General features: G+C 40.7%; 1 protein-coding gene across 3 annotated transcripts in view; it reads right to left on the bottom strand.

Moving 5' to 3' along the window:
- The window catches only part of SCFD2 (sec1 family domain containing 2), a 405,365-nt gene extending 389,158 nt beyond the window's left edge, over positions 1-16,207 (bottom strand). For 2 of the 3 annotated variants that reach the window (XM_023253105.2, XM_023253107.2), the window contains exons 1-2: positions 15,224-16,207; positions 1,219-1,387 (exon numbers count right to left, since the gene is read on the bottom strand). In XM_023253105.2, the coding sequence (XP_023108873.1) occupies positions 1,219-1,387; positions 15,224-16,061 (1,007 nt within the window). In that variant the 5' untranslated portion in view covers positions 16,062-16,207. The remainder of the gene's footprint in view (positions 1-1,218; positions 1,388-15,223) is intronic. The other variant, XM_023253104.2, reaches the window with a different exon arrangement.
- Positions 16,208-16,643: the final 436 nt, after the last annotated feature.

The raw sequence follows: 16,643 nt of genomic DNA, 5'->3' as shown, positions 1-16,643 counted from the left end.
GTTTTTTTTTTTTTGAATTGAACCTGTGTGTAAAAATGACTACCCCAACAAGGAACGTATCCTCTAAAGGCAAGGATGATATTTTATGTTATTTTATGTTATTCATATTACTTACTTCAGACAAGGCTCATAGTAAGTTCTTAATGAGCAACTTTTGAATAGGCCCTATGACCAGCTAAAAATATTTCCAATCACAATTTCCTCTGGATTTATATAGCTGCAAGCCCACAGGCTTACGTGTTAGTATACGCACTGCCAAAGCGAGCATGTGGCCTATATTTTTTAAGTATACAAAAAGGCAGGGTATAGAACTTTCTGTTTTTTCCCACACTGGCCTATACACACCAGGCATCCAATAAATGTTATTAATTATCTAAAAAAAAAAAAAAGCTGAAAACTTCAGGAGCTGAAAATTAATTCCAGATATGATAGGAAATTCCAAATGTATCTGTTACTGTTAAGATTTCAAACAATAATGCACAAGATCCTCTTTTTAAAAAAAATTAAAAACAGAGAAATAAGGGAAACAGATTCGCAGACACTTTTTCACCTTCTAGTACCTTTTTTTTTCTCATAGGAATTATTGAAGGTCAAAGAAGAGGAGGTAAAACTACTGTTATCCTTTTATTGTCATGTTTCTAGAGAAATGTTTTTTTTTTTTGTTTTTGAAACGCTGCATAACATAAAGTACACCATCTTCTGTTACTGATTTCTCTAAGCATGTGAAAAACATACATAGGAGTAGAAACTTCTGTCACTGATGTCCGAGAGCATATTGTTGACATGCATAAAGATGGCGCCGTTTCATAGCTTTGTGGGCTATTATCTAGTCATGTGAAAACGTCCACTGGGAAAAAGAAATTGAGTAAGGCTGGACTCATTTCCAAGTGAAACTGCCTGTGGAATGGAGATGTATAAATTGATTCACTTAACCTATCCTCAGAACAAACTTCAATTATATCCAAATGACACCTCTGTAAATGATACCTCCGTAGTTTTTGCCTTAGTGTTGTTTAATGGATATGGTTATTTCAAGGTTAGAGGAAAAAATGCTTTTTTCGAAAGGCTATCTGCTATGAGTTTTTCAACCAGTCCAACTCTTCATTGTTTCCTTCCTACAAAAACAGTTGGTCTCAGCGAAAAAGAAAGGGGAAGAGAGAGAAGGATGAGGGAAAACAAACAAACAAACAAACAAACAACAATCCCTGTTTATCTTACTTGGGTTGTGCAAGACAGCCTGGCGCAACCATACTCTGACTCTTCTCTTCATTCTGGAGTGCCGTAAGCTCTACCATGTTAACCATCACATCGTTGGTGTGGCCCGGGAGCTGGGGAAGCACTGAAATGATCTTCTCTACCAAGTTGTCTCCATGATGTCCAGTTGCTCCTGTTTAAGCAGACAACAAAATATAAACTCACAAAAATATAAACTCACAAAATGGAGAACATAAACTCACAAAACTCAAAAAAAGCTGTATTAATGCTCTATAATGGCCCTTCCATCAAGAGTAACACACACACACACACACACACATATATATATATATACATACATATATATGCTTTCTGTCACATAAATCACAAGCCTAGCATTTTGCCCTCCATAAGACTAATCAAGCTCACAATTACCTAGTCAACCCATGCCTTGTGTTTTGGACTTAAGGCTCCATGAGGGCAGGCACTGTGTCTTCTCTGGCTACTACTATATTCCCGGCACCTAGCACAGTGCCGATATACAGGAGGTATCAATAGGTATTTAATATATAAATAAATAATCAGCATATATTCAGCCAAGAAAATAGTGTCATTGGATGATACTATTGTAAGATTTTAGAGCCAAACTTTATTTTACTGATGAAAACTTCACAACGCAGAGGGCTTAGAGACCTGACCAAGAATAGCAAATCTCCCCTCTGCTAGAACCTTATCTTCATAATGGCAACTCTTTATCTAGTTCACCCTGTACCCAGCGTGTCTAGCAGGCAACTTGGCAGCTAGTAGGCTCTCGCTAAATATTTCTTAGATCACAGGAAAACTAAATGAATGAATGATAACAGTTTATAATGATACAAGCATTTGTAAAGTGCTTTCTGCGTACAACACACGGTTCTAGGTACTTCACATCCATTAACTCTTTTAATAACAAATGACTGAGGACCTCAAATTGAAATTCAAGACTAATGAGACAGTGTAATATTTTTTCCACGAAACCAAGTTATCTTTCCAAAAGCCATCATTGGTTGGGTGACCTCCTTCCAACAACGGGTAGGACTTGGCAAGTCTTGTTTTGATCCCACCCGTTCTAAATCAGTCAACTTCTTGTTTCCTAATGTCTCTCTGTCTCTACCTCTATCTGTTCTTCTTGCCACATCATATTAATTGGACAGAACTAGGTAGAAAACAACAAATCAAGAATCCAAGGAATCCTCGTCACCATTACCACCATCTTCATCACAATAGCTAATATTTACTGAGAGCCTGTGATGAACCAGGTATTAGGTTTCATACCGTACATTTATTATCCACTTAATTCTTATGATAACTCTAATAGATGGGTATTATGCTCATGTACAGAGTAGAAGATTTAGCTTAAGTAACTTGCTCAGGAATATGTAACTTGCAAGATACAGAGCAAGAATTCAAACTCAAGAGGCAGAAACCACCAAAACCACACTATTAACAACAAAAACAATAACAAAAACAGGTCCATAAAAATGACTTAAGACAGAGTCAACTGAGTGCTTCTAAGGTGACTTCTTTTTTTTTTTTTAATTTTTTTTTTCAACGTTTATTTATTTTTGGGACAGAGAGAGACAGAGCATGAACGGGGGAGGGGCAGAGAGAGAGGGAGACACAGAATCGGAAACAGGCTCCAAGCTCTGAGCCATCAGCCCAGAGCCCGATGCGGGGCTCGAACTCGCGGACCGCGAGATCGTGACCTGGCTGAAGTCGGACACTTAACCAACTGCGCCACCCAGGCGCCTCTAAGGTGACTTCTAATGGTAAAGAGGAAAGAGTTCTTGTACCATCTGTAGAATATTCATTTATTAGGCTTAGAAGGAACCATATCTTATTTATGCTATCTAGATTTATGGTTGTCCCCTTAGAACTCAGACTTAAAAGCTGCTCACTTAATTCTTGCTGAGGGCCGCCTGGGTGACTCAGTCAGTTAAGCGTCCGACTTTGGCTCAGGTCATGATCTCACAGTTCATGGGTTCAAGCCCCACATTGGGTTCTGTGCTGACAACTCAGAGCCTGGAGCCTGCTTCAGATTCAGGGTCTCCCTCTCTGTCTGCCCCTCCCACACTCACACTCTGTCTCTCTCTTAAAAAAAATGAATAAACATTAAAAAAAATGTTTTTAATAATAAATTCTTGCTGAATGAATGCCTAGTGAGTATAAATGTCCTGAGATCCAAATGGGGGTCAGAGGGCCTTAAGTGAATTATATCTTTAAGTCTGGAATGGAGATACTAGGATTACCTCATAGCATCATGAATTTCTCTCTCCACTAGTTCCCTCATCACTCACTAAAAATTTTCGAAAATATCCACTCATCATTAAAATAGTATTTCTTTGAACTTGGTGCCCCAAATCTGAACCCTGCACCAAGCTATTCTTATTTTTCAACTGCTATTTGTTGACACATGGCACGCACAAGTGGTATACATATGCTACCATTCTTCCCCAATTTCTTAAGCCTCTACAGTCTGGCTGCTTCTCACTCCTCCCCTATGCCAAACTCAGGGGTCTTTGTTAAGTTTTAGTACATTAAACCCTCTGCAAATTGTTAACTAATCCATCCCTCTTGAAACTCTCCAAATATGAGAAGTCAAAATACAACATACTTATTTTTCCTCAAGTTTTAAACCTGATAGTTATTTCTACAGAGCCAAAGTATCATTCATACGCTTAAAATATTATGTCTTAACATCTTAAACATTCAAAGGAGGGAGGGATGCCTGGGTGGCTCAATGGGTTAAGCATCTGACTCTTGATTTTGGCTCAGGGCATGATCTCATGGTTTGGTTTCTGAGATCAGGTCCCGAACTGGGCCTAAGATGATAGCACCTAGACTGCTTGGGATTCTCTCTCTCCCTTTCTCTCTGCCTCTTCCCCACTTGTATGCTTGCTCTCTCTCTCTCTCTCTCTCTCTCTCTCTCTCTCAAAAGAAATAGATAAAACATTTAAAATAAGAAAAAGTAAAGGAATAGAACAGAATTTTTTTTTACAATTATGGTATATATATTGAAGCAGTTCTCAAATCATGATTTTTATTTTCTTCTAATTATAGCCTCTAAACTTCCCATGGTGAATATACATTCCTATTGTAAAAAGAATAAAAAATATGTTGTTACACACACACACACACACACACACACACACACACACACACACCAACATTTTAACAAGGGTTATCTTTGGATAGTAGGATATTTTGGTTGATATAAACTCTACCTAAACATCATTTTTTCCTAATATTTTCTAGAAGGAGCACATGAGACTTACCTAAGTGGAAAAATAATTTACATTCTATCAGTTACTGTCTCTACTATTATATCAGAGAATTAATAAAATGTTAAATTTACACAGACATAATCACTCAGCTTCTTAGATTTAGTCAAAAGGATATGTATATCTAGCATACTTGATAATGACAGATAAAGCAGGTATGGGCTTTCAACCAATTGTCCTTCTCTTCTGAATACAATTTCTTCCATCTCTGGCTTCAGTTCTCTGGTTCAAGATTCATTTTTTACATTTAACTAGTGCTATTTATATGACCCAAAAAAGACTAAGAATTCAGGGCCTCTCAATGTCACAATAATTTCAGATTCTCCTTTTATGAAATCAATAAAATGGAAAGACTTGTATCACAGTTAAATTTTCAGAGAACTTAATTTTTCCTTTATTACAGAAATTAAAAAATATTATTTGAAAAGCTGAAGAATGGAAATCAACCAGAACCCAGTTATTTTGGCCAACAGCAATGTGGTCTAGTATAGCCACAGAGTGTTTTATTTCCCAATGCCATCTTTTCCAGGGTGCGTGTAGGAAAAAGAAATTGGAGGCATGGGTTCTAGTGGTCCCACAGTCCACTAGTTCCCTGTTTAATCTGAGGCCACTTCCATAAATGTGGTACTATCTTACCAAGCTATAAACTCAGAGTTGGTCCCACTGACACCTAAATATCTTCAAACCTCAAGACTTGAAATCCTATGTTAAGTCAATTGCTTCAAGGGCTAAACTCGTTTAGGTAACAGCACCAGAAAAATACCAATCCTGCATTATTCTGTGGATCATATGTGAATGTATATGCTAGTATCATTATCATAAGGCAGGTAACATCTTCACTCGCCTCTACTCAAACAGAATAAAGTGAGAAGCAAGAATTGAGACGTCCTCATTAACACTGTATGTTAATGATACTGGAATTAAAATAAAATATATATACATATACACATACACATACATATACGAGCCCTCACAAGAGCTTAGTCACACTGTACTGAGGCTAAAAAGACAGAAATGCAACAATAGCATTTTCCAACCTACTCACAAACAGAATATTTTGAGGTTGTGCATATTGTCCCTTTGGGTTGAGATAGAGCTACTGGACTCTTTGAATTAGGATATTCAAAGACTCCCTTCCTTGCTGATTGCCCATCATTCCTTCTCAAGAATCTGTGACTCTCTTTCATTATTTTGAGATGTTTCAGTATTTTATTATAGTTCTGTCTCGTAAGAACAATATATGTATTACTCCTAACGTTCCCTTCTACGTAGAAGGACAACAATTCGCATAAGACTCCCAAAATTGCTTTACGTCCTTTAGTCAATCACTTTTCCCCTGGACTCTCCGGTTCTGTTCTACTTGCTACTCCTAGGATAGGCTCTGCCCTTGGGAAGAAGGAAAAAGACTCGCTCTGGTTCAGTCCTGCTGTTGTGTTGGGTAAACCTTTCAATTCTGGGATTCAGTATTAGGAAGTCACTTGTCCATAGACATAAGCCGCATTCCTTAATGTTTACTGTATCCATAATAAAACCTGGCAACTTCTTATCCCATATTCAGTTGACTCACAATCTGGATGGGGAAAGCGGTGTTAGGTTATCAGATCTCTAATACTACTATTACAAGTATTACTGGCACCAATGTTTTTTAACACTACCTATGGCTGTCTCACATCAGTCAAATCGAGTACAAAGGGTGTGTATTAGATACTGCACACCCGTCAAAACCCCACTCAAGGATTCCATACTATCAGGTAGGATTTTGCAGGGGAAGGGGTTGGGGGTAGGATAATCATAAGGCAGTATATATACAAGTTTATTCAATAAATACCTTTCCCCACACAGAAATCTTGGATAAGAGAATCACATAACATTCATTATACTGCCCCTAACTTGAATCCTCTCCTACCTTCCCTATCACAGTGAATGGATTCTGCAACTGCCCAGGCTAGAAAACTTGGCATATCTTCTCTTAATCCTCTCCATTATATCAGCCAGCACGCTGATAATTCTCTCATTTAAATACTTAACGACTCCTTTCTTCATTCTTTCCATTATTGACTCAGTTTAAAGTCACATCATTTCTCACCTAGATGTTATAATGGTCTTCTGATCAATCTCCAAAATGTGTTGATTGTGGGTGTTGGTTTCACGACTGTCTGTTGTTGACAAAACTACGCACTAAAACTGATGAATATTACTATATGTAAACTATGCTTTAATAAACTGGACTAGAAAAAAAGCAAGCAAAACAACAGCAACAAAAAACCCACCCCATCAGAGTCTGACTCACCTCTCAGTTCCCACTTTGGAATCAATAGATCCATCCCCGACACCGTCCACCAGAAAACTCATTCAACAGGAAATGTGTGCCTGTACTTTGCCTGCCTAAAAATTTCTTACGACTCCTCACTGAGCATTAAATTTAAGGCTTTTGGAAAATGGCCCTAACCTCCTTCCTCGTTATCCCCATCACCCTTTCTCATCTTTTACCACTCCTTCATTCATCCCAACCTTCATGCACCTTAAGCTCTAATAAAAAATGATCTAAAAAGTATTCCCAGAACAACCTATGCCCCTTCTTATATCTTTGCACATGTGGGGAGCTTTTAAAAGAATTCTGATTCTAGCCTGCCCACCAGACCCATTTTTTTTTTTAAATATGAAATGTATTGTCAAATTGGTTTCCATACAACACCCAGTGCTCATCCCAACAGGTGCCCTCCTCAATGCCCATCACCCACTATCCCCTCCCTCCCACCCCCCATCAACCCTCAGTTTATTCTGTTTTTAAGAGTCTCTTAGGAAGACCCATTTTTAAAAATCAGACTTTCTGGGGTGGTTCGAAGGTGAAACCAGGTTGAGAACCACTGACCTAGAAATGGTGACCCCTTAAAGGAGAATTTTGTACCTAAACCTTATGAAGGCACATGTCATTCACTCTAACTTGCTGAGCTTTGGGCATTTTCATTTGGTTCTCAGTCTCTCACGGACAATAGCTTTGACTGATCTTTCCATTAGCACTTCTCAAACTTTACTGCACTTTCAAATCACCTAAAGATCCTGTTAAAATACAGATTCTGATTCATAAGTGTGGGGTGAGGCCTGAGATTCTGCATATTTAATTAGCTTCAGTTAAGCTAAGGCTTTAAGTCCCCAGGACATACTGAGTAGTGAGGCTTTATGTCACTATCACCTAGCACAGAAGCTGCACATAAAAATTGCTCAACAAGCATTTATGAAATGAATAGGTATCATCCATACCATTCTTTACACTTTGCTAAGTGACCAAAATTGTAGCAAGGTGGCAGAATCATCATAGAAATCTCACTTATTCTGTTTTATTTTAATGTTTATTTATTTTTGAGAGAGAGACAGAGACAGAGGGCAAGCAGGGGAGGAGCAGAGAGAGAGGGAGACACAGAATCCAAAGCAGGCTCCAGGCTCCAAGCTGTGAGAACGGAGCCCAATGCTGGGCTCGAACTCATGAACCGCGAGATCATGACCTGAGCCAAAGTCGGACACTTAACTGACTGAGCCACCCAGGCGCCCCTCACTTATTCTGCTTTTTGTTTTTTTCTCTAGGTATGACAGAATGCAGCTCCTGACAAATGGCTAGCTCTTACCAACTCTCATGTCCTTTAGTAGCAGGTGAGAGGTCAGGTAAGAGAATTCTTCTGGGTTACATGTGTGACAACTCATTCTTGTATTCATGCTCTTAGCCTTAGGGAGAAAACACATATTTGAAGTAGTAAAACTTAAGTCATTTTAAATGCATATCATTAATTATTAAAAGTAAGAAACATTTTCCACAGCCCAATATATACCAGGCACTGTTTTAGGATATAGATGTGTTATTTTACCCTCTCAATGACCCTCTGAATGGGTATCTTCACTTTACAGATCAGGAAACTGAGACCTAGAAGTTGGGCACTTGCCCAAGGACCTACGACGAGGAAGAAGCAGAGCTAAGACCACCCTACCTAACCACTCATGCCTATTATACAACCTAGGGAGCAGTAGCAGCAGCCTTATATTGAGGCTCTACCTCAATCCCCTCACTCCTTCCGTTTATGATCCCGTATGACATAAGTCTGATCACGTCACATCGTAGTTCGAAACTCCCCAATTCTCCTATCATACTTTGGCTTTTACACTAAGTCCTTACTCTGCCCTACGGTGCATTCCTGTTGCCGATCTCTCCAACTTCATCTCCTACCACAAGCCCTCCGTGTTTGCAGGACAAGCTGAAGGGATCCACACTGACCTCCTACTGTTCTTCAAACATGTCAAACATATTCCCACCTCAGATCCTTTGCACCTGCCACTGGGTCTTTATGTTCTACAACAAGACAGCCACACAGCTTGCTTCTCCTCTTCTTTCCATCTCTGCTCAAATGTCACATCCTCAGAAAGGCCTTCTCTAGCTATGCTATGCAAAATGGAAATCCTATCACTTTTTAATCTTACCCACTATATTAGTTATATATTGAATGAATGAATGAATGAATGAATGAATGATTTCATATCCTTCCAACAGCACTTCAAGGTCACCATTTTACCCTGTTCACAAATGAGAAAACCCTCAAAGCTCAATGAAGAGCAAACAACAACTAAGCCACTTAAGCCAGAACTTGAAGTTATTATACTGATGTGCATTTAACACCAGCAACATCATCAGTCTTCTAAGTCTTCTCAATCATACCTCACGCTTGTGTTTTATTTTAAACCATATCCTCTGAACTCTAAAATATTCGCTGATTATTTTGTATTTTGTGGAAAATCAGATTGGGGGAAGAAAGAATAAATCGCTTTTCTGAACACGATGGCAGGATCGGAGCCCAACAACTGTGTTTAGTCTCTGAAGCTGCTGGCTGGATACCCTCTCAGCAGCATCTCTACTATCTAGCACAAGAGTTTCCAAACTTTTCTCATTTGCAAAGTGGGGATAATTATAATACTTCACACAACTATTGTGAAAATCAAAGGAGCTGAGATATGCAGAGTGGTGAGAAAAGTAATATGCTCTCAAATGTTAGCCATTAACAGTCTCAAATTTCAATACTTTAACAAATAATATATACATCTTAAAACGAATATAAATGCATCAGTGTATCATAATCCCAGGAATATGAGCCACCCTTTGGATTGGAAGTAAATCTTTAATCGAAATGGATGTATTTTAAAAGTTTACATGAAACTAAAATTTAGAAGAATTGAACCAGGAGAGGAAATTTACATCCCAGATTTACTGCCACCTCCTGTCTTTCGATTTTGAACTTGAAGATTATCAGCAAAGCACTCTAGTCAGTCTTAAGAGCCACAAAAGAATGGAAAAAGAAACAGACTCAAACCTTTTAGGGATTCATAAATCACATCCACCTTTTTAATTCTCCTTTGAAACAAACTGGAAGCCAGAACAGTCCACAGAATGTTGTACTTAGATGCCCTGTGCAAACATGCCTGACGCACCCTGAAGCAGGGACCCAGGCTTCCGGGTGGTCTAGACATGGCAAAAGTAAGCCAAAATCATAGCAAACAGACATCAGCAGCCATTTGCTTCTCAAATAATTACAACAAATTTTCTGTATCTCTACTGCATTTCAGTGTTTCTATAGTTGAGAGTTTATTAACTGCTTCAGGAGAGTAAGGAAATTGTCTATCTTGTTTATCACTGTTTCCCTATACCTGGAAAAATAACTGGCACGTAGTAGGCCTTCAATAAATGTTTATACCAACTATTAGGCAAATTAGTATTACTCTCCACAAAGGTGATGACAAGAGATGAGAAAGAAATTTATTTGTACTGTAAGCAAGATGTTAAGAATGACAGATATTGGGGCGCCTGGGTGGCGCAGTTGGTTAAGCGTCCGACTTCAGCCAGGTCACGATCTCGCGGTCCGTGAGTTCGAGCCCCGCGTCGGGCTCTGGGCTGATGGCTCGGAGCCTGGAGCCTGTTTCCGATTCTGTGTCTCCCTCTCTCTCTGCCCCTCCCCCGTTCATGCTCTGTCTCTCTCTGTCCCAAAAATAAATAAACGTTGAAAAAAAATTAAAAAAAAAAAAAAAAGAATGACAGATATTTATGAATTATTGGAGGTTATTTTTGGTAGTGCTAATTTATTCTAAGAAGGTATATAAGCATATAAATTTTCTAATGGTAAATTGTCAAGGATGTTATCCACAATATTAAACAACTTTTTTTTTTAATTTTTTTTTCAACGTTTATTTATTTTGGGGACAGAGAGAGACAGAGCATGAACGGGGGAGGGGCAGAGAGAGAGGGAGACACAGAATCGGAAACAGGCTCCAGGCTCTGAGCCATCAGCCCAGAGCCCGACGCGGGGCTCAAACTCACGGACCGCGAGATCGTGACCTGGCTCAAGTCGGACGCTTAACCGACTGCGCCACCCAGGCGCCCCCACAATATTAAACAACTGATAACAAATTAATACATGTACATGAAAATTAACACCTAAATCAAACCCTGAAACATGTATTTCCTTTTGATCCCTATATTAAAACTGCTGTCAAGTAATTTAAATTGAAACGCCAAGTATTCAACTCATTCCAACCATTTCCAATCATCTTTTAATTTTTAGAAATTGTTGGTTTCATCTTCTAAAAAAAAAATGTTTTTAATGTTCACTTATTTTTGAGACAGAGAGCGTGAGTGGGGTAGGGGCAGAGAGAGGGAGACATAGAATCCGAAGCAGGCTCCAGGCCCTGTGCTGTCAGCACAGAACCGAACGCGGGGCTTGAACTCATCAACTGCGAGATCACGACCTGAGCCAAAGTCAGACACCTAACCGACTGAGCCACCCAGGTGTCCCTGGTGTAATCTTTTATATGCTGCAGCTATCACTGGATAAACAAAGCACCAATCTAAGTCACAATCTGATGTAAGAATCCACACCAAACTCTTGTAACAGCTTCTCCATTAAATGTATTGTCATGACTCCCAGGTCCTTATTCTTGTTACATCCCAGACAGATCAGGAAAAAATTTGAGCATGGTGATCAGGTATGTTCCCGGACACCATAGAGACTGGACCAACGACAGAGAGCACCCATGCTAACAATAATGCCACCAATACCATCCACCTACCACCCCATTCAGTTTGGGACCACCTTGGAGGAGGGCAAGTGTTGCATTCCCACAGCCATCACTGCCACCACCCCTCGCTGTCTCAGTACCCTCAGCAGCTCTGGGGGGCCAGCTGTCTCCACACCAACACTCCAACACTCTCCTAGGTCCTATCACTCTTCTCTACTGGGCAACAGTAGTGGGGGACTTGCAGTCCCAAAAAGTAGAGGATTTCTCTCTACTCACTAGTACAGAATTTTAATGTTTAAAAAACAGGTTTGACAACACAGCTATGTGCCAACTGAAAATCAGTCCGGAATATTTCCAACAGGAGGTCATAAGAGTATGTTGAAACATCTTTGATCTTTGATACAAATGAATCATTAATCTGTTCATCTGGAAGACAATTTGAGTGATTATTGAAAAGGTATCCATTAAAAAGACTAATTTTGGGGCGCCTGGGTGGCTCAGTTGGTTAAGCGTCGGACTTCGGCTCAGGTCATCATCTCGCGGTCTGTGAATTCGAGCCTCGCATCAGGCTCTGTGCTGACAGCTCAGAGCCTGGAGCCTGCTTCGGATTCTGTGTCTCCCCCTCGCTCTCTGCCCCTCCCCCACTCATGCACTGTCTTTCTCTGTCAAAAATAAATAAACATTTAAAAAAATTAAAAATAAAAATAAAAAGACATTAATTTATAAATTACTAGGACCACAAGAACAAACTAATCCCAATTAGGGTTACAGAGTAGCTAGAAAAAGGTGGTCAGGGAAGCCTTGCCTGAGAAGCAGAAATCTGAGCAGAGATTCCAAAATGTCAACAAGAAAGCCACGTAGATACGTGAAGGAAGAACATTCCAAGCTGAGCTGCAGAACTAACTTCAAAGGCCCTGAGGCTGGGACATACTTGGCATGTTGAGGGATGGCCAGGTAGCCAGTGAGGTGGGAGACTAATGTGTGAAGGGAGATCAATGAGAGATGAGGTAGGAGAGGTATACGTAGGCAGGTCTTGTAATGGCCTTGAAAACAATGGTAAAGAATTTGGATTTGACAGAGGGTGTGATGCAAGGCTGTGGGAAGATGGTCAGCAAGCAAATGGCATGTCAGATTTCCATATTCATGGTGATTACACAAGAACCTGTATTATCCGTGTATCTTTTGTATGTCTTAATATTTTTTTATATTTTTAACTCTCTGCGTCCTCTACTCCACTGTGTCAAATGCTGCTTTGAGAGGGAGTAAAATGAATCCTGATAATTGAACATTGGATTTGGCAATATGGAGGCCATTAGTGATCTTGATGGAGATTTGAAATTGCTGGGAAGCACTGGGGGGGTGGGGGGCAATTAGAGGGGAAGGAGCCTAGCTGAAGGGGACTCAAGGGAAAATTGGAGCAGATGATTGTAGAGACAGCAAGTACAGACAACTCTTTCAAGTTTGCTGTAAAATGGAGCAAGAAATAAAACAAGTTGGAGGACCATGAGGGGCTGAGAAAAAAGATGCTACATTCTGTTTGTACGTTGACCGGAAAAATCCAGTAGAAAAGATTTTTTTTTTAATGATGATCTAGGAATAGGGGAGGGTACGAATTAGAGGTAAATCTTTGAGAGAAGTGAAAAGGGAAAGGACCTAGTCTGCAAAGGTGAAGAAGTTGTCATTAGACAGCAGCAGAGACAGTACCTCTCTTTTTAATACAAAGAAAGAAAAATATGTGGGTGCAGATATACCACATTTGGTGATGGGAATGCATGGAAGTTTTCTGATGGCTTATATTTTCAAGAGTCATATACAAGAAAGAGATGCCTAAGACTTAACAGAACTGTTGCTATGATGCTGGACAGCCAGGACACTAAAGTTTGCCTACCTGAAGTCAGAACGGTGGGGGAGGGGCACAAAACTATGTGACAGTTCATTGTGAAACAATCTGTCCTATTTGGGGCGTAAGGAAATAGAATTATAAACAGTATACACCACACACTCAAAAATTCAACAAGCATAAACTCCTCAGGTGCTTTTTAATCCTTTTAAGAGTTCTGGGCGGTTACAGTTATACTTATATCGCACTGACAGACTAGACACCTGTTTTTTTGGTCACATAATTAAGCTGACATCCCAGTATTCTCATTTAGCTTACTTTCTATTTTATGATCTGAAAATTAATCTTACAAGGTCAAAGACTCAAATACAGCTATTGTGGTTTTTACAACTTCATTCCACTGTTTTTCCGATCTCCTCAGAAGAATGCTTGCCAAGGTCAGTTTCCTGATCATTCTCCCTGAATTTGGGTGTGGCCAGACTATACTACTAGTAACATTACATCTACCTAATTAGAGAATCATAAAGTTGACCTTTGAAAATATGCACATGTCACTATCAGAAAGTGTTTTCTCTTCATCTATTTTAAGGGTTACATTTGTTCTCTACACATATAAATGATTGATACATTATTAAAATTTGAGATGACCTACCAAATCTTCAATAGAATGAGAGCTAAGAATCAATCACTGAACATTTGAAAATATTTTCTACAATTGTGGTTGGTCTCAACTGTATTTAATCTCAAGATATCCAATTAAATACAAGTGAATCTTCAATAGAATGAGAGCTAAGAATCAATCACTGAACATTTGAAAATATTTTCTACAATTGTGGTTGGTCTCAACTGTATTTAATCTCAAGATATTCAATTAAATACAATTGCATTTAATCTCAAGATATTCAACTAAATACAATTGCATTTAATCTCAAGATATTTAAGTGTTTATTAACACTCATTTAAAGAGACCTAAAACTAAACTGTCTGTGATAATTTCATGTATTGTACAGTTTCCCTTGCACTGGTTCATCTGTCAACATCTCTCCCACAAATTAGAGCCGTCTTATGAAGCATTACTGTGAATACTGGCATCTGCACATTTCTTTTTTTTTTTTTTTTTGAAATCTGCTAAAATTTTATTTTTTTTCAATATATGAAATTTATTGCCCAATTGGTTTCCATACAACACCCAGTGCTCATCCCAAAAGGTGCCCTCCTCAATACCCATCACCCACCCTCCCCTCCCTCCCACCCCCCATCAACCCTCAGTTTGTTTTCAGTTTTTAAGAGTCTCTTATGCTTTGGCTCTCTCCCACTCTAACCTCTTTTTTTTTTTTTCCTTCCCCTCCTCCATGGGTTTCTGTTAAGTTTCTCAGGATCCACATAAGAGTGAAAACATATGGTATCTGTCTTTCTCTGTATGGCTTATTTCACTTAGCATCACACTCTCCAGTTCCATCCACGTGCATCTGCACATTTCTAAAAGGTTCCCAGGTGTACAGTTCTCCTCCATGTCGGCATAATTCCATGTCCCCAGTATCTTTAGCTAGATGTAGTTGTTGTTTAACAAAGCAGTGCATGTTAAAGATGTATTTACCCGTTACAGCGTTTAACAAATTGACTACTGTAATTGCTAATTTGCTTGTCTGTATTCCCCTCTAGATGACAAACTCTGTGGGATCAGGGGCTGTATCCATCTAGTTGATCTCTGTATCCTCAACTTGACACATAGTAAGAGGTCAATAAAGCATATGCTGAATCAGTGAAAGTCCCAAAACTTTGGAGAGTGGTTAGGAAGACCCACAGCAACCCCACTTACCCGTGAGATCCAGAGTTCTGTCCACAAAGACCACTGATGCCCTGCCTGTGGCAGTCTTCCTCCTGTTCTTGGCAGGGGCATAATTAGCCAGATCTGCAGCGATGATCCGACTGAGGGAACCTACGGCAAAACACTCCTCCCGCACCCCGAAATGCTCACACAGAGAACTGAGGCCTGACACCAGGCACCTGATTTGCAAAAACAGCTCAGGGGTCAGGGCCGTGGCATCCACCTCACTCAGGCTTCCTAGCCTCCTCTTGTCCGGTCGGGCGCTGTTAAGGAGATGCACATCCTGGGGGAGCAGTGGAAAAAGGGAAGCAAAGGCTGGAGTCAAGGCAAGGTGGGGAGCCACAGGGGCGAGCAACAACGGGACGTGCAGCACCTCGGCGGTGTAGTTCATATTGCCCATCCACTCACACAGCTTCTCCTCCAGTTGCTCGAACACCGGCTGCTGCCCTTCCAGCTCGGCCGCTGCAGCCGCCGGCACGTGATTAGCGGTGAGGTGGACAGCGTGGTTCACGGCTGTGACCACCACACAGTACTGGAAGTGACTGCGACAGATGATATCCCGTAGGGTCTCCACGGTCCGGCCTTTCAGCAGGCAGCTCAACACAAACACCGCCTTAGGCTGCTTGGCTCCACCACCAACTGCGGCGGGCTCGAACTCCCGCAGGTGACACTCAGGACCTCCCACCGCCTCCAGAAGCCGCGTGGATCCGCAGCCCCAGTGCAGGCTCTCGGCGCAGGCGGCGTCCAGGTAGACCAAAGCCCGTTTCACTTTGGCCAGCACCTGCTCCCAGCCTTGCTGGGTAAAGGACAGCACGCCCGGGGCGCTCATGGTTGGGGGCTCGCAGACTCCGGGCGCTCGAGTGCAGGAACTTCTTTCAGAACTCACAGCTTCCGGGAATTGGGCTCCTGAAGGTTTTGACAGTCAACACAGTACACGTGGTGCTGTCTCTGACTTGTCCAGTGTCCGCGCACATTGATGACGTAGCGGAGCGTGATTGGCTGGCGCGGAGAACTTGCGGAAGGACGGTGGGGGCTGGGGAGAAGAGGGCAGGGCTGTGTGGCTCCTGGGTGATTCGGAAGGGCTGGGCCTCGCTAAACTGTTTTCTTCTCCTCTCCCTCTGGGCTCAGGTTCCCTTTCCCTGCGTCCTGAGAAATCTCTGGGATAATAAAAGCGAATCCGAAATTTGGCATTTTCCTTGGATCCTCTACACGTCTCTAAAATTAGGTTTGCCCATCTAAACTCAGAGCCGCCAATAGAAGATGAAAACAACCAAGTGATGTGTAATTTTTGTAGTTAATAGATTGCTGTCACATACATTATAGCGCTTAAGCCTCATAAGAAACCTACTGGTCTCGTTTTCACTTTCTCCATCTTCTTTCCCTCATTTCATTGGCACTAAATCTGGATCTG

The sequence above is a fragment of the Felis catus genome, chromosome B1, assembly GCF_018350175.1.
Source record: "Felis catus isolate Fca126 chromosome B1, F.catus_Fca126_mat1.0, whole genome shotgun sequence".
Classification (NCBI taxonomy): Eukaryota; Metazoa; Chordata; class Mammalia; order Carnivora; family Felidae; genus Felis; species Felis catus.
This window is presented reverse-complemented; position numbering and strand designations above follow the sequence as displayed.